The sequence below is a fragment of the Microcaecilia unicolor genome, chromosome 2 (assembly GCF_901765095.1).
Source record: "Microcaecilia unicolor chromosome 2, aMicUni1.1, whole genome shotgun sequence".
NCBI lineage: Eukaryota > Metazoa > Chordata > Amphibia > Gymnophiona > Siphonopidae > Microcaecilia > Microcaecilia unicolor.
Window position 1 is genome coordinate 47512220 of NC_044032.1, and position 20138 is coordinate 47532357.

The following is a 20138-nucleotide window of genomic DNA, read 5'->3' on the forward strand; positions in this document are numbered from 1 at the left end:
CACGGCCTACTGGGCCAATCCGGGGCAATGAGAACCACCTCTCCTTGGTGGAGCCGAATCCGCAGGAGTACTCGCCCTATCAAGGGCCACAGAGGGAACACATACAGGAGGCCCTGAGGCCAGGGTTGAGCCAAGGCATCCAACCCTGCCGAGCGAGGATCTCTCCCGTCTGCTGTAGAAGCACGGGACTTTGGTATTTGTGCTTGACACCATAAGATCCATTACGGGCTTTCTCCATTTGGCACATATCTGCAGGAACACTTCATCTTCAAGTTCCCACTCCGCTGGGTCGATCTGATTTCTGCTCAGATAATCTACTTGCACGTTGCTCTGACCTGCAATATGAGCTGCCGACAGAAACTGCAGATGAAGCTCGGCCCAGTGGCAAATCTGCACAGCCTGCGCTGCTAGTGCTATGCACTGAGTGCCTCCTTGGTGATTTATGTAGGCCACTGCTCTCATGTTGTCCGACAGAACTCTGACAGTCAATCCTTCCAGGGTCACTTGAAAGGCCAGAAGCGCCTGGAAAATCGCTTTCAACTCCAAGCGATTGATGGACCACTTCGACTCCTCGGGTGTCCAAAGACCCTGGACATGCCTTCCCGGCAATGTGCACCCCAGCCCTTCAGGCTGGCATCTGTTACCACTAGGCACCAATCTGGGAGCACTAGCGGCATTCCTCGCTGCAGCATGCTGTCTGAGAGCCACCACTCCATACTAAGCCGGGCCGCAGGGAGTCTGCATTGATAATCCTGAGATATTGGAGACCACCGTTGAAGCAGGGAACACTGCAGAGGTCTCAGGTGCGCTCTCGCCCAAGGCACCACTTCCAAAGTGGCTGTCATCGACCCCAACAGCTGGACTATTTCCCAAGCTCGCGGGCGAGGCATCCTCAGGAGCAGATGGACCTGGTTCTGAAGCTTGCACCGCCTTTGCTCGGGTAGGAAGACCATCCCCGAGGCTGTGTCAAACCGGACCCCCAAATATTCTAGAGGGATTGAGAGGGGGTCAGGTGACTTTTGGCTATATTGACGACCCAGCCCAGAGATTGAAGTACTGAGACCACTCTGGCTGTAACCTGATGACTCTTCTACAGAGTCTGCTCTGATGAGCCAGTCGTCTAGGTACGGGTAAACCCGAATACCCTCTCACCTGAGAAAAACAGCTACCACCACCATTACCCTTGGAAAAGGTTCGGTGAGCTGTGGCGAGGCCAAAAGGCAAGGCCCGAAACTGGAAATGTTTTCCCATCACCGCAAAACGCAGAAATCTCTGGTGCGGGGGCCAAATTGGTATGTGCAAGTAAGGTTCTTTCAGGTCCAGAGACGTGAGAAACTCTCCCGGCTGTACCGCCGCTAAGACGGAGCGCAGGGTTTCCATGTGAAAATGCCGCACGTTCAGAGACTTGTTGACTTAAGTCTAGGATAGGCCGAAAAGACCCTCCTTTTCGCGGCACCACGAAGTAAATGGAGTAACGGCCAGAGCCGCATTCGGCGGGAGGCACGGGGGAAACCGCCCCTATATGAATCAAGCCTTGCAAGGTCTCCTCTGCCACTGCCCGTTTGGCAGCAGAACCGCATCGGGCCTCCACAAACACGCCTCTTATCGGGGCATTGAATTCTATACTGTAGCCTTCTCTGATCAGGTCCAAGACCCACTGATCTGAGGTAATCTTGGCCCACTCCTCGAGAAAGAGAGAAAGTCGTCCTCCTATCACAGGAATCGAGGAGGGGGCCGGCGCACCATTATTGAGAGGGTCGCCCTTTAACTCCAGGTCTTGAGCCTGCTGCTGCGGAACGTTTGTCCGAGCGAAAGGCGTTCCTCTGGTGAAAATGGGCACGCGAAGTGAACCCAGCAGAACGCCCCGGGCGGTACCTTCTAGCTTCACGGAAGCGAGGTTTGTAAGAGGAGGGAACCGCCTGACCCTTGGAAGAAGGCCTCGGCCTATCCTTGGGTAAGTGCTGGGGTTTGGCATCCCCCAGGCCTTTCACAATTTTCTCCAACTCCTCACCAAACAGGAAAAGGCCTTGAAAGGGCAACTTCATCAACTTTTGCTTAGAGGCTATGTCAGCTGCCCAATGCCGTAGCGACAGAAGATGGCGAGCCGCCACTGCTACAGCCATCTGTTTAGCCGTCGCTCTGACCAGATCATAAAGGGCGTCAGCCAAAAATGACAAGGCCGACTCCATCCGCGGTGCCACCTCCAAAAGGGGCTCTGCTCCATCTCCAGGCTGTTTCACTGCCTGTTGTAATCACACGAGGCAGGCTCGGGGCAGCGTAGCAGCTGCATGCAGACGCCCGTAAGGATAGGCCTGAAATTTCAAAGGACCGTTTCATAGCTGCCTCCAGGCAATGGTCCTGCATGTCCTTCAGGGCAACTCCTCCTTCCACTGAGAGGGTAGTTTTCTTTGTCACAACCGTGACTAGGGCATCCACTTTAGGCACTGCTAGGCGCGCCAAATGCTCCTCACTTAGAGGGTATAATTGCCCCATAGCCCTGGTGACTTTCAAAGGCCCCTCGGGGTCAGCCCATTGAGCCGTGATAAGCTCTTGGATGGAGTCATGCAAAGGAAAAGCTCAAGCAGGCTTCTTAGTACTTGCCATCCTCAGATTACCGGAGGAGGTCTCAGTACTCCCAGGATCTTCTATAGAGAGGACCTGCAAGGCATCAAGTAATAAGCGCGGGCAGCTCATCGCGGTGGAAAATCCTCACCGCGGAAGGATCATCTGGATCTGGTGACAATCCTGCACCTTCTTCTGGCTCTCCAGACCACGAAGGCCTGCCAGAACCCTCAGAGTCCTCACATCCCGACCATGGGGGGGGGGGGGGGGGGGTGCCACTCTTTGAAGGGGAATCCACCCTTCTGCGCTTGTCTTGCGGCCATCTGTCAGGGGAAAACGCGCCTGACGGTAATCCAAGGCCAGGCTCCACTGGAGGGGAGAAAGAAAGCAGGGCCATAGAGGACCCCTGCGGAAGAGCTCTTTTTAACATGTATGCATTATGCAGCAATAAAACACATTCAGGGGAAAATGGCTCACCCTGGCCTCCCGGTTCCAGTCTGGGGGAAACAGCTCTTTTATTACCCTCTACACGAGGTGCCCCTCCAGGCTCAAACCCCTCCGCCTCAGCGGGGGTTGCGCCATGCTGTTCCAAAATGGCGCCCGCTGCCAGCTCCACGGAGCGGGAAGGAACATTGCTCGCCATGCTCGGGCCGGCTCTACCATCTGAAAAGCACGCCTTACAGAGCCCCGCTGCAGATTTGCACTTGCCACAAACAGAACAGTGCTTTACTTTCTCAGCAGCCATCGCCGAAAGCGGCGGAAATTCAAAATGGCGGATTCGTGCCAAAATCGTCATGCTCGCGGGCCCTCCCCGGAGGAACTACAAGGTAAAATTAGGTTTCATACCTGATAATTTTCTTTCCATTAATCATAGCTGATCAATCCATAGACTGGTGGGTTGTGTCCATCTACCAGCAGGTGGAGATAGAGAGCAAACGTTTGCCTCCCTATATGTGGTCATGTGCTGCCGGAAACTCCTCAGTATGTCGATATCAAAGCTCCATCCGCAGGACTCAGCACTTAGAGAATTACACCCACGAAGGGACACTCTGCCCAGCTCACCACCGCCGAAACGGGGGAGGGGAATTAACCCAGCTCATCCCCACACAAGTGGGGGAGGGGAATCCGTCCAGCTCATCCCCGCGGAGCGGGGGAGGGACACCACACCCGCCGATGCGGGGGGATCTGGCTTATCCTGCAACCGCAACCGCGGGAGGAGCTGACTGACCCTACCACTGCCGAAGCGGGAGGGGTACAAAGCTGCCCTACAGCCGCACGAAGCGGGAGGGAGTGCCGGCAGAATTTAAGTCTCAATCCAGCCCCGTAAAACGGAGGGGAGAGGAATGCAGCAGCTCACTGTAACACAAACTCGTCTCAACTCTTGAAGAATCCAACTGAAAAAACTTGAACACGAAGTCTTCCTGAAGTAACTGAAGACTAAACTTGAATCTGAAATGCAACCAGAATATAAAGAGTACAGATATCTGGGAGGGGCTATGGATTGATCAGCTATGATTAATGGAAAGAAAATTATCAGGTATGAAACCTAATTTTACCTTCCATTTCATCATGCTGATCAATCCATAGACTGGTGGGATGTACCGAAGCAGTACTCACCCAGGGCGGGACATTGAAATCCCTGAACTCAACACTGAATCTCCAAACCGGGCCTCCGCCCGTGCCGCCACAGTCAAGCGGTAATGCTTGGAGAATGTATGGGCCGATGCCCAAGTTGCCGCCTTGCATATCTCTTCCAAGGAGACGGACCCGGCCTCTGCCATCGAGGCCGCCTGAGCTCTAGAGGAGTGAGCCTTCAGCTGTATAGGCGGCACCTTCCCCGCGGCCACATAAGCCGCTGCAATGGCTTCCTTGACCCATCTTGCCACTGTAGGCTTAGCAGCCTGCAGACCCTTACGAGGACCTGCAAACAGGACAAACAGATGATCCGATTTCCGGAAATCATTGGTCACTTCCAAGTATCTGATGATGACTCGTCTCACATCCAGATATTTAAGAGCAGAGTACTCCTCTGGGTAGTCCTCCCTACGAAAGGAAGGGAGACAGAGCTGCTGATTCACATGGAAGCGAGAAACAATCTTGGCCAGGAAGGAAGGCACTGTGCGAATAGACACTCCTGCCTCAGTGAACTGCAGAAAGGGCTCTCGACATGAGAGTGCCTGGAGCTCGGAAACTCTTCTGTCTGAAGTGATAGCTACCAAAAAGACTGCTTTCAATGTCAGGTCTTTCAGAGATGCCCTCAACAAGGGTTCAAAAGGCGGCTTCTGTAATGCTCTTAGCACCAGGTTGAAATTCCACGCAGGCACCACTGAGTGCATAGGAGGGCGCAGGTGCTTAACTCTCTTGAGAAAACGCACCACATCTGGCTGCGAAGCCAGGGAAGCACCCTTCAGGCGGCCCCTGAAGCAAACCAGGGCCGCTACCTGGACTTTAAGGGAACTGAGCGACAGGCCTTTCTCCAGACCTTCTTGCAGGAATGCCAACACTGAAGAAATTGGAGCAGTGAATGGAGAAAATGAGCCTGCTTCACCAATCTGCAAAGGTACGCCAAACCCTGGCGTAAGCAGTAAAAGTAGAGCGCTTCCTCGCTCTCAGCATAGCGGCGATGACCTTGTCTGAGAAGTCCTTCTTCCTCAGACGCTGCCGCTCAATAGCCAGGCCGTAAGACCAAAGGGGAGGGATCCTCCATCACCACGGGACCCTGATGTAACAGACCCTGCTCCACTGGCAGCCCCACCAGGATTATCCGGCCCGGATGCTTTGCCAATCGGTCTAGCACCCTGCCCAACATGGGCCAGGGCGGGAACACATAGAGAAGCTCTTGTGTTGGCCACTGTTAGAGGAGAGCATCTACTCCCAGAGATCAAGGGTCCCGTCCTCTGCTGAAAAAGCGCGGCACTTGGCAATTGGCCGATGACGCCATCAGATCTAGGCTCGGCTGGCCCCAGCGCTTCGTGATATCCAAGAACGCCTGAGCCGATAACTGCCACTCTCCGGGATCCAAGGTATGGCGACTGAGAAAGTCCGCCTTGACATTCATGACTCTGGCAATGTGGGCTGCTGACAGCTGCTCCAGGCTCGCTACCGCCCACTGGCATAGATTCATGGCTTCCTTGGCTAGAGGGGTGCTCTTGGTACCTCCCTGGCGGTTGACATAGACCACAGCCGTGGCATTGTCTGACAGGACCCGTACTGGCTTCAACGCCAGTACCGGGATGAACTCCAAAAGCGCCAACCGAATGGCTCTGAGTTCCAGGAGGTTGATAGACCACTTTGCCTCTGCAGGAGACCAGAGCCCCTGCGCTGTCCTTCCCAAGCAGTGGGCTCCCCAGCCCGACAAAGAGGCGTCCGTCGTGACGACAATCCACTCCGGGGTCACCAGAGGCATTCCTGCAGACAACTTGTCTGTCTGCGTCCACCAGCTCAGCGCCTTGCGCACTGCTGGGTCCAAGGGAAGGCGCACAGCATAATCCTCCGACATCGGAGTCCAGCGCTGCAGCAGAGATTGTTGTAGTGGTCTCATATGAGCCCTGGCCCAGGGCACTACATCCATCGTGGCCGGCATAGAGCCCAACAGCTGCACATAGTCCCAAGCCCGAATAGGAGAGGCTACTAGGAACTAGTCCACCTGAGCCTGAAGCTTGACAATCCGATTGTCTGGCAGGAACACTCTGCCCACTTGGGTGTCGAATCGAACTCCCAGATACTCCAGGGACTGAGTCGGGCGCAGCTGGCTTTTCTCCCAGTTGATGATCCACCTCAGGGAGCTCAAAAGAGCAACCACCCGGTTCACAGCTTTGCCGCACTCTGCATAAGAGGGGGCTTGGATCAACCAGTCGTCCAGATAAGGATGGACTTGAACTCCTTCCTTCCTCAGGAAGGCCGCGATGACCACCATTACTTTGGAGAAGGTCCGCGGAGCAGTAGCCAACCCGAACGGGAGGGCTCTGAACTGGAAGTGTCGGCCCAGTACTGCAAAACGCAGAAAGCGTTGAAGAGGAGGCCAAATGGGAATATGCAAGTACGCTTCCTTGATGTCCAAGGATGCCATGAACTCTCCTGCCTTCACTGCCGCTATAACAGAGCGGAGGGTCTCCATGTGAAAGTGCCGAACTTTCAAGGCCCGATTGACCCCTTTGAGGTCGAGTATAGGCCGTACAGAACCTCCTTTCTTTGGTACCACAAAGTAAATGGAGTAACGTCCCTTGCCAAGCTGATTTTCTGGCACCGGAACGACCGCACCCAGGCGGATCAAATTGTCCAAGGTCTGCTGCACTGCCACAGCTTGACCGGAGACTTGCAGGGAGAGAGTACAAACCCGTCTCTTAAGGGTCGGCAGAACTCTAGCTTGTAGCCGTCTCTGATGACTTCCAGCACCCAAGCGTCTGAAGTTATTGTGGTCCACTCGCCCAGAAACGAGGACAGCCGTCCTCCAACCTGCACTGGGGTGTGGACCAAGGCCCCGTCATTGGGTACGAGACCCTGGGGGAGGACCGGAGGGAGCACCTCCGGGACGGCGGTCTCTGCGAAAGAAATGCTGCTTGGGGGAGAAGTTCCTCTTGAAGGAAGAGGGGGCAGAGGAGCCCGACCTGCCCGGGCGGTCCCGACGGGCTTCCTGAAACCGTCCTCTGGAGGTACCAGGGCGAGTACTAGCCCAAGCCCTGACCTCTGGTAACTTCTTGCCCTTAGACGTGCCGAGATCGGTCACGATCTTGCCAGCTCGACCCCAAAGAGCAGCTTGCCTTTAAAAGGCAATCTAGCCAGGCGGGATTTAGAGGCGTGGTCAGCAGACCAATGCTTCAGCCAAAGCCACCGCCGCGCAGAGATTGTCTGAGCCATGCCTTTAGCTGAGGCTCTCAAGACATCATACAGCAAGTCTGCCAAATAGGCTAAGCCTGATTCCAGGGCCGGCCAATCAGCCCTCAAGGAATGATCCGAGGGGGAAGCCCGCTGCACCATAGTCAGGCACGCCCTGGCCACATAGGAGCCGCAAACTGAGGCCTGCAAACTTAAAGCAGCCGCCTCAAAGGACGACCTTAAGGCCGCCTCCAATCTTCTGTCTTGGGCGTCCTTTAGGGCCGTGCCACCTTCCACTGGTAACACCGATTTCTTAGTCACCGCAGTGATTAAAGAATCCACGGTAGGCCACAGAAAGGCCTCACGTTCACTTTCAGGCAAAGGATAGAGGCGGGACATAGCCCTAGCCACTTTAAGGCTCGCTTCCGGGACATCCCATTGAGCCGAAATTAAGGTGTGCATGGCATCATGCACGTGGAAGGTTCTAGGCGGGCGTTTCGTCCCCAGCATAATGGCAGAGCCAACAGGGGCTGAGGGAGAGACGTCCTCCGGAGAGGAAATCTTCAAAATGCCCATGGCCTGCACTAACAGGTTGGGCAAATCCTCTGAGCTAAAGAGCCGCGCTGCAGAGGGGTCATCCGCTCCATCCGAGCGGGGATCCGTCTCCTCCAAGGAATCCGCAAAGGACCGTTGGGAGAACTCAGATACGCTGCCCTCATCTACATCGGAGGAGACAAAGTCCTCCAAGGCCAGGGAATTAGCCCGAGGGCGTTTACCTCTGGGAACCTCAACCTCTTTACCAGACGAGGGAGCAGCGGCAGCGTTTTGCATAAGGAAGGCCTGATGCAGCAGCAAAACAAACTCGGGGGAGAAACCCCCCAGACTGTGCACTTCCGCAGCCTGGGCAACAGCCCTAGACGCACCCTCAACCGGCGCTCGCAAGAGCGGGGGAGAGACATGCTGCGCATCCAAAATGGCGTCCGGCGCGACACTCCGCAAAGGAGCCGCGCGGGAAGAGCGGCGCTTAACTTTAGCCGCTTTGGTGCCGTCGCCCAAACTAAGGGCGTTCATGGCATTGTCTCCAACCTCAAGGGCGGCCCAAGAAGAAGCCGTCCGAGCCGCGTGGCCGGCCAAGATGGCGGAGGCGAGGAGCGGGGGATGGGCGTTTATGGCGGGAAAAACCGCCACGCCGGATGAAGGACCGGGACATTCATCGGTCACGAAACTGTCACCCAACAAGGGCGAATCAGGCTTTAAGACCCCCGCATCCCCTCTAGAAGCGCTCAAGCGATCCGGGGAGCGACTCCTTACGTCCTCGCCCTCCGACGCCATACGCCACGTGGAGATAAATCGGGGAACCCCCTGCCCGCTATAAAAAGGTAAAAATTACCTGCTTTCCGCTCCGAGCTGTAACGACCTGGTGTCCCAGTGAGTAGCTGCAATGAACGTTTAAATAAACGTCGAAATAAACGCCTTTAAGGACGTTCAAAATTTTTTTTTTTTTTTTTAACGGAGCCAGCGGGAGGGGGGAGAAAAGGAGGGACCTGGCACCACCAGGTTTGCACTTGCTCAAAAGAGCCCTCAACCCCAGGCACTCAACAAAACCTAAGACTTAGGCTTGGAGGCCTAGCCAGAGCTGCTGCTGTGTGTGACCACCACCTGCTGAGATAGAGAACATACTGAGGAGTTTCCGGCAGCACATGACCACATATAGGGAGGCAAAAGTTTGCTCTCTATCTCCACCTGCTGGTAGATGGACACAACCCACCAGTCTATGGATTGATCAGCATGATGAAATGGAAAATGCTCTTACCTCACCAGACCGAAGTCTCCGAGCTCCGGTCACGCTGCACAATCAGAAGAAAACCTCTTTTCTGGGATTGCAGCACCAAAACGCGACTCACCCTTTTTTTTTTTTTTTTTAACGCTGTGAGGAAAGTTTGAAGCAACAGCGAAAGAGGCAAATTTCCAACTCCGGAGGATCAGTAGCGTGGGAAAGGCAGGAAAAGGGCGAACCTATGTGCCTGCATCCACAGCGTGGGCAAAGACAGGGACAGGACTAAACTATTTGCCTTTAAAGTGGGCACCATCAGCAACAACACCCCTGCTACAACTGACAAAAGCACAGGAGCCACCCCAGGCAGATTTTCTGAAGGAGCTTGAACAAGCTGCAACCACCCTGCTTGGGAGATAGAGAATACTGAAGAGGCAGATGGAGCTAGTTGGCCATGAGGCACTATGGTTTTTCAGTGCTATCTCCCCCTGCTGGTTGATGGACAACCCACTCGTAATGAATTCATCTGCTTGATGACAAGGAATTATTGATTTCCTTTTATTTTTTTTCTCCTATTTTGTTTCCATCTTGGATTAATTATTCTTGGCCAAGTGGATACTTGTAGGCTACATTTTAAATTTCAATAAATTTCAGCTTCCTCTATCAACAAGGGACATGCTTAAAATGCAGCCTACCCTCAAGCTGACAATTATGCTGATGTAGTATGAAGCATTTCTTCCTTTGTCCCTAGGAGAAGGATCCAGGGAGCAGGGAGACATGTAATAGGAAAAGCCACATGTTTCATTCTCTCTCCTCCCTACCAATAGGTTTTAACATTATGTACTATTTGCCTTCATTCTAAGGGGAACAGTCAATTTTGTGGCAAAGGCCAGATTTTGTAGTGGTTGTCATGGCAACATAGGAAACTAGAGTTCTCAATATGTGCTGTAATACATAAAGAAGAAATGCATAGGAATGTTCTTCTATTAATGCTGTTAATGTTGAATTTACCTAAGGTAAAGAGACTTAAGATTGAAGTTATGAGAAAGATCTTTTTCAAAAAATGCCTCAAAACATTTACAAATTTAATCACTCCAACTTTTGCATAATGCCACCAATGTGCCTTCCAATATGAAGGTAATGTGAGAAGCAGCTGCTAGAACAGGGGAACATAAACAACACATACCCATAAATGAAGTTCCTAGCATCTTAAAAAAAAAAAAAAAGTAAAATATAACTCATTGTCATGAAAGTTTATAAAGTTTAGACCTTTACAAATATTTAGCCTTTTAGAAAACAGAACTGTTAAGTAAACATTTCATACTGTTATCACCAGTGATCTTTCTTCTTACCTGGTGTTTCTACTCTCTGGTAGTGGTAAGGGTTGACACATACTTCATCTTTTTTAAGATTAAAAGCATATTCACAGTTTTCAATTGCTTTAAGTTCATGATGACTGTGAAGATCAGGCCAGCGCCACAAGCGGCAGTATATAACATGTGGTAGTCCTTTACGATGAGATACTTGAAGACGGCCATCAAGCGACCTATACAGCAGAAGAGGAAAAGTAAAAGGAATTTTCACATTGCTCAAATCTAACATAATTCAATACTTAAAAAAAAAAAAAAAAAAAAGGCTATCTTAAGCTTAGCAAAATGGAGGAATTACCATTAAAATAAGCATCTGAAGAGAAACAAGGACATTTTTTTCTATTACTTTGACAGACACAAAAATAGAATTAGCCCCTTTTATTCTGAAAGCATGGCTCCATTGCCAGCACCTATGTGTGTCCCAAAGTTTGATGCCAAGGATCCAATGCACTACTGTACAAGTAAAAAAGCTCAAAGTTTCTATTTCAATTTTTTAAATACATAGTGAACTTCTACAGCTATCATGCACAAAGCAATGAACGCACACATCAGAATATAACAAAGAAAACTTAGTTGAAACCAAAGATGTGAAAGGCAATTCTATAACTGGGTGCACAGTTATAAGAACCTTGCGCAGATAAGTGCACAGGAAAAGCAGCACTTACACACAAGTAAACTATGTGCTGTTTTATGAAAAAGCACATAACCAGTATAGTGTATAACTGCAAGGGGAAATACATAGGGGCAAAGCATGGGGAGGGCCTGGGCATTTCTCCAACTTATATACGCAACTTATAGAATACTGTAAGTTATGCACATTGCATTGAGCTGTTAGGCACATTCATTTTATGCCAGCCACAGACCTGGCATAAATGGTAATGCCTAAATTTAGTTTTCTGTAATGGAATTAGGGCATCCAGATGACGATATAGAATAGGTGTTCCCTGGAACCCTATAACAAACTTGCTCCATAGCAAATAAGAAAGTTAGACAAATTATTCACAGATATTCAAAAACATTTATTCATTTGTCAATGGTGCCAAAGACCCTTTTTAAAATAATAGATTTACAGTACTTAATACATATAACTTTAGATGTCTAAGTCACTATACATCCAAAGCTATACATCTGGAAAAGGGGAGGTTTTGGGGGGTATGAGAAGGCATGGAAAAAATATTCGACAGAAAAATTCAGTCACTGAACACCTAAGTTATACTTGTGCCGACGCTTAAATAGCAGGTATTACACACAGATAAGTGTATGAATTTTCAGCAGAGCACTTAAGACATCTTGCCCTGCTGAAAATTTATATGAAGCCACAAAGTAACCATCTCACTGAATATTGACCTGTATATCAGTAACATTTTACTGAGGGTTTTTTTTTTTTAAACCTCCAACACATCAAGTCATCAATTCAGCTATACAGATGTTTAATCTCAGTAGGGATACAACTCTCAAAGTCTTCTAAACAAGCCAATCAGCACTCAGCTGCCCAGGAGATTCAGATGTCAGAATTCTAAAGAAAGCATGTGAGCCCAAAAAGCACTGAGAAACAAAGTTCTACAAAAGGAAACAAATTACTGATTTGATCAACTGATTTGCCAAATGACTATAACTTATTGCCAGTTTCAGTCTTTGGGCCTCTTGAAAGAGACTGCATATGTAAATACACAAATGCAGATGTGTATGGTTAAGATGGGATGAGAACAAAAACTTATGATACCAAGAACTTAAGTGTACAAAAATGCCTAACAGCAGCAATTATTTTAAATGATGATATTTTATCATGAATTGCTCAGAGCAGATCTTTGCAAAATTCTAGCTAATCTAGAATACATTCATGTGTGTGTGTGTGGGGGGGGGGGGGGGGGGGGGGGGGGGGGGGATTGGTAACTTTTTAAAATGAATCTGCTCCCTAAATGTTAATCTAGAACTCAAAACACTAACTAGGGGTTCTGCATCTTCCTACCAAACTTCAACAATAATATTTTAAATGGTCTGGCATACCATTAAAGGGTGTGTGGGATATTCTATTTATATACTTGCCTGCCTTAGACATAGTTCAAACCAAAGAGCAACAGCCAGCTTCAACAAATGTCATGTATTAGTATTCATTTTCCTTCCAGCTCTGTTCCATCAATGCTGAAACATGGAATCAGTCATGTGATGCTTTGTAAAACTAAGGGAGAAGCCGCCGAAGTTACTGAAAACAAAGCCGAGTCTGATGCTGTCCTTCAGCTGCTGTGCACCAAACCAAGGGCCTAATTCAATAAGCTTTTATTATCCATAGACAAAACAGAAACCCAACATGAATCTTACTTAATAAAATTGGCCAGAAATTTGATTTCTAAATAATATTTTGCAGCACCTGGCCTTACATAAAAATGTTTCAAATCAGAACTAGCCTTTTAACTTACCCCTGAATAGAAAAATCTAAAAGTTTTAATGAAAAATATTAGTATACAATGTCAGCTTATCAAATTTCATTTTATAAATTTCAATAGCAAGAAAAAATAATCTCAGAAGCCAAATTCCATTGGTTAAAAACATGAACTTGAAATATTTAAAACAGTCTGAAAGGCAGGCAAGCAGTAGGGTTTAAAATGCTGTGCCATAGACTATTGATTTTATATTTCATAGTCTATACCGCATTCCACCAAGGGTTGCTATGAAAATTAGACACAAATTAATTTATGTTTAGGAAGCATCTTATTAGTTACTAATGCATCACACTATAGATCCTCCAAATCACCTCTTAGCCCATTAAGACCTCTATGATGTGACAGAGTGCAGAATATTCACCTGGTTTGTTCAGAGAAGCTGTAAAGGCCTGTTGTATCCCACTGATCTATCGTATTTGGTGTACTCAGTCCCCAAATTTCAGAGCAAGTGCTGTGCATAAATTGAAAAACAAAAATTGATGTGAACATGGAAGCATGGTTATTCAAAATACCATGATGTAAAACATGGAAAATGTACAAACTACTTCCTTCACATAGAAGCAATCATTTTGTAGGTCCTCTTTTTCAATATGTTCTATGTGAAGGCCAATAAAATGGAACATGTGATTTAAGTATGATCATGTACAGAAAGCTGAACACCAAGGAACTTATTCTGAAACATTGTTGCAGTGTTCCTTAAGAGAAACCAATGGCTTCAATAGTTAATACATTTCAAGCTGAAACAGGCCACATGCATTAATATCTTTCTTTAGCAAAGGATTTCATGAAATGGATATGGAGGTTTTTGTTTTGTTTTTAAGATGAACAGAAGCTACCAGTGTTGTGTCAGACTTTCATGGTATGGCCAGCTTATTCTGATGTTATATTGGACTGTTAAGTGGAAGATAATCATCAATGTATTGCAGGTTCCATAAATACATAAAAGGAAATACTTATAAAAATTGGCACTTTGCTTCTAAAATTACATAATTTTCTTAAACATTTTCAGCTCAGTTTTCCTAGAATTACTATGCAGTTTTTAGTATACATGGAGTGGTATTTTAGAAAGGATGCACAAATCAGAATTAAGAAGTCCAGTTAGGGACGTCAAATTCTGGTAGTAATTTAGAACAAGATCTGCTGATGTAATGCTGTTCTAAACTACATCAAAAAAACGGGCATTTACGTGCCAGTTAAATATGCAGCAAGAGCATCCATTTTAGATTCATAAACTTCTAAAATACCAATAAGTCACAACACAACAAATTTATTATGTGCCAGGATTTGAAAACACAGTTTGTGTACCAGCACATAAACATGTATGTTAACCATTTCAGGAACATACACCTTTACATTTTCAACACCATCACAGAGCCCAATATCCATAGCTGGTATTACTGGGGGAGGGGGCTGGAAGAGACAAATAACAGGGGATTAGGGAGCCAACCTCCCCTAATCCTTCCAATGAAGCAATATACAAGAAAGAACTCTTCTAAAACCTAGACATCTTGGGAAGCAGGTGGTACCATCCTCACTGATCCCTATGGACACAGATATGCAACCAGTAACTACATAACTTTCATACTACTACTAATCCTTCTGAATAATGAAGATCATACACGTTACAAACTTGAAGTCACTTATCCAAAATGCTCTAAAAGGTTCCTAATTCAAGCATCCTCAGTTGAAGAAAAATAAAACAAAACGTAACAATCCTCAAGCGCAGTCCTTAAGCACTGAACCAAATAAAGATTGGATAATCTCCTTTAACTAATCTCATACGCCACAGTTCTTTTGGTTGATAGTCCCAACCTTACATGGATAATCAGGCACATAAAAGTTGATGAGCTTCCCACCTGCAAACATTAAATACTGCCAGGTGTTGATTCATAAACTTTGCTCCTTAACTGTCAAGGATTTGTCAGCAGGGCTGGCATAACCTTTGGTAAAACTAGGGGGGCAGCAAGGAACAGCTTTGATTAAACCAAAACATTAGGTCCTGATAGTCACACAAATTCAAAGAATCAACACATACTTTACCTACTCAGTGGGTGGACAATTTCAAATAGCCCATTTCCCTGGACAAAATGGCTGTTGGAAACTGCCCTCATCACAGTAACATAGTGGTTGACTGCTAAAATGACCGTTTAGACTGCCTGTTAAGGTGGTTAGGATTTATATATATGTACACACAAAGCAAAAGTAAATTTATTTGTAAAGTTTCAGATTAAAAAGCCAAGAAAACATGCTTTGAGAAAAAAAAATGTAGACATGAAGAATACATTTTAACAAACATAACCACAAATATAACCCAATGAGTTTACATATCACATCCGCTCATTAGAGCACAATGAGAGAGGGGCTAAAATAAAAATACCATACCAATCCCAGCTGATAGCCTAACCTAGGCTTTAAAGAAAGGTGAGGTGAATGCAACAGCAATAAAAGAGATCCCAGTTTGCACCTATCACCCAGATGTTTTATTGAGTCTCCTAACTCTGAGCTAAATGCTCACCCAGGAACTTTATTAACTGAGAAGCCCCCCCCCCCCACCAAAAAAAAAAAAAAACCATATTCCCTGATATTTAACTATACATTTCACAGAAAATTTAAAGAAGTCTACAGCCCACTGAGAATTTTTTGCATAAAGTTTCCTCTTTTCCTGGTTCAACACAGTAAGTCCAAACACACCCAAATCTTGTGATTATAAAACAGAACACCCCTATTGAAGGTTGCACACTGGCTCCCCCCCTCTCACCGAATCTCCTACAAAATGCTTCTCCTAGAATTCAAAGAATTTCTTCAGAAGAACCCAGTTATCTCGTCTGCCATCTCATACAATACACTCATCGGGCTTTCAGATCCCGTAGAAAACATCAGTCGATTATTCCTAGTTACAAAGAAATCGTCCATGAGAACAATAGAGTTTCAATATTTTCGGTGAAGAGCCCCATTTATGGAATTCATTGCCCCCCCCCCCCCCCCAGATTACTAACCTCCCTGCCTCAGTTTAAATCAGCCCTTAAGACTTTTTTTGTTTAATGACGCCTACTGCTAAATTTCATTCTTTTCATCTGAAGACCTCCAGGGGCCTCTCTTGTGAAGACCTGCCTATTGTTCTTTCCCCTTCCCCACTGTCCTATTAATAATGGAGTTCTACCCAATTCCCTTACTTTGTCTGTTGTTTTTTTGTTTGATTTATTCTTCTCCCTCTAATTGATATTAGATTGTAAGCCGCCTAGATAGCTTGGCCATAAGGCAGGATAGAAAATAGGAATAAAACAAACATAAAGGGGATGGGACGACTTCCCTATGAGGAAAGGGTGAAGCGTCCAGGGCTCTGCAGCTTGGAGAAAAGATGGCTGAGAGGAGATATGATAGAGGTCTATAAAATGAGTGGAGTGGAACAGGTAGATGTGAATCATTTATTTACTCTCACCAAAACTACTAGGACTAGGAGGCATGCAATGAAACTACATATCAGAGAAAAGTTTTCGCCACTCAACAAGTAATTAAACTCTGGAATTCGTTGCCAGAGAATGTAGTAAAGGCAGTTAGCTTAGCGGGATTAAAGAAGGTTTGGACAGCTTCTTAAAGGAAAAGTCCATAGACCATTATTAAACTGACATGGGGAAAATCCACTGCTTATTTCTAGGATAAGCAGCATAAAATGTATTAAACTTTTTAGGGATCTTGCCAGGTATGTGTGTCCTGGATTGGCCACTGTTGGAAACAGGATGCTGGGCTCAATGGACCTTTGGTCTGTCCCAGTGTGGCAATACTTATGTACTTATGCATTCTGCTTCTGCAATGTGGAATGCACATTTGTTTTTTTCACCCACTGTCTTACTCCAAACATACCCAGATCACATCCCCTTGTCATATGCACATTGTTGAGTTTTAGATATGCAATATCCTGACTTTGTAAAACTGGGATTTAGATAGGTACCCAATATACATCTCAGGTTATGCATATCTAAAATGTGCATAGAGCTTCTAACATAACTACCTATGCTCTTACTCCCCAATATTCAGCGCTATTTAACCAGCCAAAAATGGCTCCTGGCCAGTTAAATAGCAATTAGTGGCTAACTGGCTATATCGCGGGATATAACCGAGAAGCCATGAATATTCAGTACTTCACTGGCTAAGTTTAGTGGTCAAATCAGACCACATATCGGCCTTATCTTTGGCTGCTACAAAACTTAACTGGCCAGTGCTGAATATTAACTTGATCGGTTAAATTTAAGCCAGACACAGACACACACACAAAAAAACACACACACAAAAAAAACGACATTCAAGGTTGGTCACCGAAAATGGCCCGGCACTGAATATCTAGGCTCTGCGCCAACTGTGGCACTAAGTCAACCTGCCACCTGCGGGCTGAATATCAGCCAGTTAATGTATAGTATTGAGTTTTACCACACTATCAAATGGGAGAAAATAAAGCTACTGAACAACCCTATGCATTCTCTATAGACAGAGAATGTTCTCTAGCAAAGTCACAAAACGATTGAATGGGGTTTTGAGTCAAACAGCTTATTCAGCAGGACCAGCTTTTGGGACGCACAGCCAAGAAGGGGTGGGGAATAAATCACAGGAAGAGGCTACATCAGAACACAGCTTATATTCAGACCCTGACATGAAATGATGGTGAAGAACTGTACCTGCTAGTGTCTTGCTTACAGCCTATGGTAGAGCTGTGGAGAACAGGCAGGCCAAGTCCCTTCCTACTTAGGAACTGCAGAGTCCATAGGCTAGAAATGGGGGGGAGAGGATGAGAGGACATCATCTAATCATGGATACATAAGTTGGAGGAGAGGCTTGTTGAAAGAGGAGTACCTCAAATAATTGACTTAAGAAATATATGAACATATTATGGCTGTAGATTTTGGAGAGCAGTATGGTTTAACTTACTCTCCCTCTGCCAATTTGTTTTGAGGTTCCATGAATTTTCAAGTGCTAAAACTACTAGGGTCATGTCAATTAAAAGTTTGGCAAGTACTGCTCTAGCACTTGCACCTGTCGGCCAACACTGCATTGGTAGTACAGAAAACAAACAAAACATACTTTGTTCAAAATTCATTTTAAAGAGAACTATTGTACTGGAGTGGAAGAGTAGCCTAATGGTTAGTGCAGTAGCCTTAAAACCAGGGGAACTGAGTTAGATTCCCACTGAAGCTCTTTGTGACTGGACAAGCCACTTAATACTCCATTGCCCCAGGTACAAAATAAGCACCCGTATATGTGAACTACTTTGATTGTAAGCACAGAAAGGCAGTATATCCATTCCCTTTCCCCCTAAAACATATGTTCTAAAATGTTTTTTTCAAGTATTCCATTCTGAAGAATGCTTTCACCAACTCCCTCCTGTAAGACTTATGATATTTACAATTTTTAAACAGGGGCCGCAGCATTTTAGAGGTGAAAAAAAGAAAAGTTTCTATAAATCAGTGTTTCCCAAACTAGGTTGGGACACCAAAATGGGGTCACACTTCAGTAGATGGAAATCACAAACATTATCTTCTCGTCTCTCTGAATCTCCTCTGTGACCCATGCCCAGTGGTGCCAGTCAGCATGGGGCCTGCGAGTCAGTAAATCTTCACAGGCCCTTCTCCCTCCTCTCAGCTAGGCTGTGAAACCATGCAGAGGACTGCTACTGCTTCTACTGTTACCATTCCTGCTGCTGCCTTCATGCTTTGGAGAGTATGAGGAGTGGATAAGAAAGGGAAAGGGAGGGGGGGGGACCATATTTTGTCTTCACATTTATAAGGTCATATGAATTTTCTGAGTATTAAAATGGAGTCATATTAAGTAAAAGTTTGAGTTACCAGTGCTCTAAAAACGGTGAGATGCCTCATTTACCTGCTGCTCTTAGGCTCTTTGAAAATGAGCCAACATTAAACAAGTTTATTGATAGTCTAAAACAAATCTGATTAAGTTACATACAAACTAGAAGTCTAAATAATGGCAATGTATAAAGTAAAACAGCTTACCTGTAATAGATAGCCTCCATAGACAACAGTATTAATGAGGCACATCAGTGTGTGACAAACAGTGCCATGAAGGAACAGCTCTCTCCCAGAGCTCAGAATTAGAGAAAAGTTCTGAACCTTTCCCAAACTGTCACCTCAGTTCCACTGCTCGAGTAATGCAGCTCTTGAGATAGTGGGATGGATGGCATGCCTGTTAAATCCAGTCTATAGAGAATACCTGTTACAGCTAAGCAACTTAGTTTCTCTATGGACAAGCAGAACTGAATCAGGCATACAAGTGGGTTCTCATGTTGTGTCACTCCAGTCTACAAATAACGTTCACAGTTCATGAGTGACCCAGTTAAATGACTAAGAGAGCGCTGAATAAATCAGTACTGCTTGCCAAAAGCACTCAATTAATTGCTGCTGCAAGCAATATTGTGAAGTTAAAGTATGCAATCAGAATCAAGTAGCTGCTACATACACACCTTCCAGAAAAGCCAATGGTTTGTAGCTCAGGAGGCTTAAATACACTGGTCGCTGAGGGTTACCAATTTGCTCATTAAGGAAACTAAACTCAGAATGCTAGGTAGTTTGCAAGTGTATGCATTGCTACTGAATTTCAAATTGGGATTGAAGGAAAAACAGCTGCACTGACTACTATTCTAAAACAGGCTTATCCGAAGTTCAGTCCTCGAGGGCTGCTTGTAGACCAGGTTGTAAAGATATCCCTAAGGAATATGCCTGAAAGAGCTGAATATAATGGATGTAGTGGGGATGCAAAGCTTTCTTGTATATATTCTTTAGGGAAGGGCTTCTTAGCCTGCCTAGGATACCAATATATAAATATATTTTTTTTTAATCCAGTCCTCAGAGCACACCAAGCCCAACTGAGTTTTCAGGATATGCACAATCAATATGCATGAGATAGATTTGAACACCAAGAAGGAAATGCTTACCAGTCTCTCTCATGCATATTCATTGTGGATATTCAGAAAACCCGATGGGATTTAGTGTGCCCGAGAACTGGGTTGAGAAGACCTGCATTAGGGATATCCTGAAAACCTGTCTGTAGAGCTCGAAGACTAAATTTGGACAAGCCTGCTCTAAGATAGCATTTTCTGAAGTGCTACCCATTCCATGCGCAAGGTCCAAAAGACAGGCAGAGCTCCGGAGTCTCAATGCGTGGATGAGACGA

At 46.3% G+C, this 20138-nt stretch overlaps 1 protein-coding gene across 4 annotated transcripts in view; it reads right to left on the reverse strand.

Moving 5' to 3' along the window:
• The window catches only part of SMAD2 (SMAD family member 2), a 193306-nt gene that overhangs the window by 69965 nt on the left and 103203 nt on the right, over positions 1-20138 (reverse strand). For 3 of the 4 annotated variants that reach the window (XM_030192921.1, XM_030192920.1, XM_030192919.1), the window contains exons 3-4: positions 13324-13413; positions 10504-10697 (exon numbers count right to left, since the gene is read on the reverse strand). In XM_030192921.1, the coding sequence (XP_030048781.1) occupies positions 10504-10697; positions 13324-13413 (284 nt within the window). The remainder of the gene's footprint in view (positions 1-10503; positions 10698-13323; positions 13414-20138) is intronic. The other variant, XM_030192922.1, reaches the window with a different exon arrangement.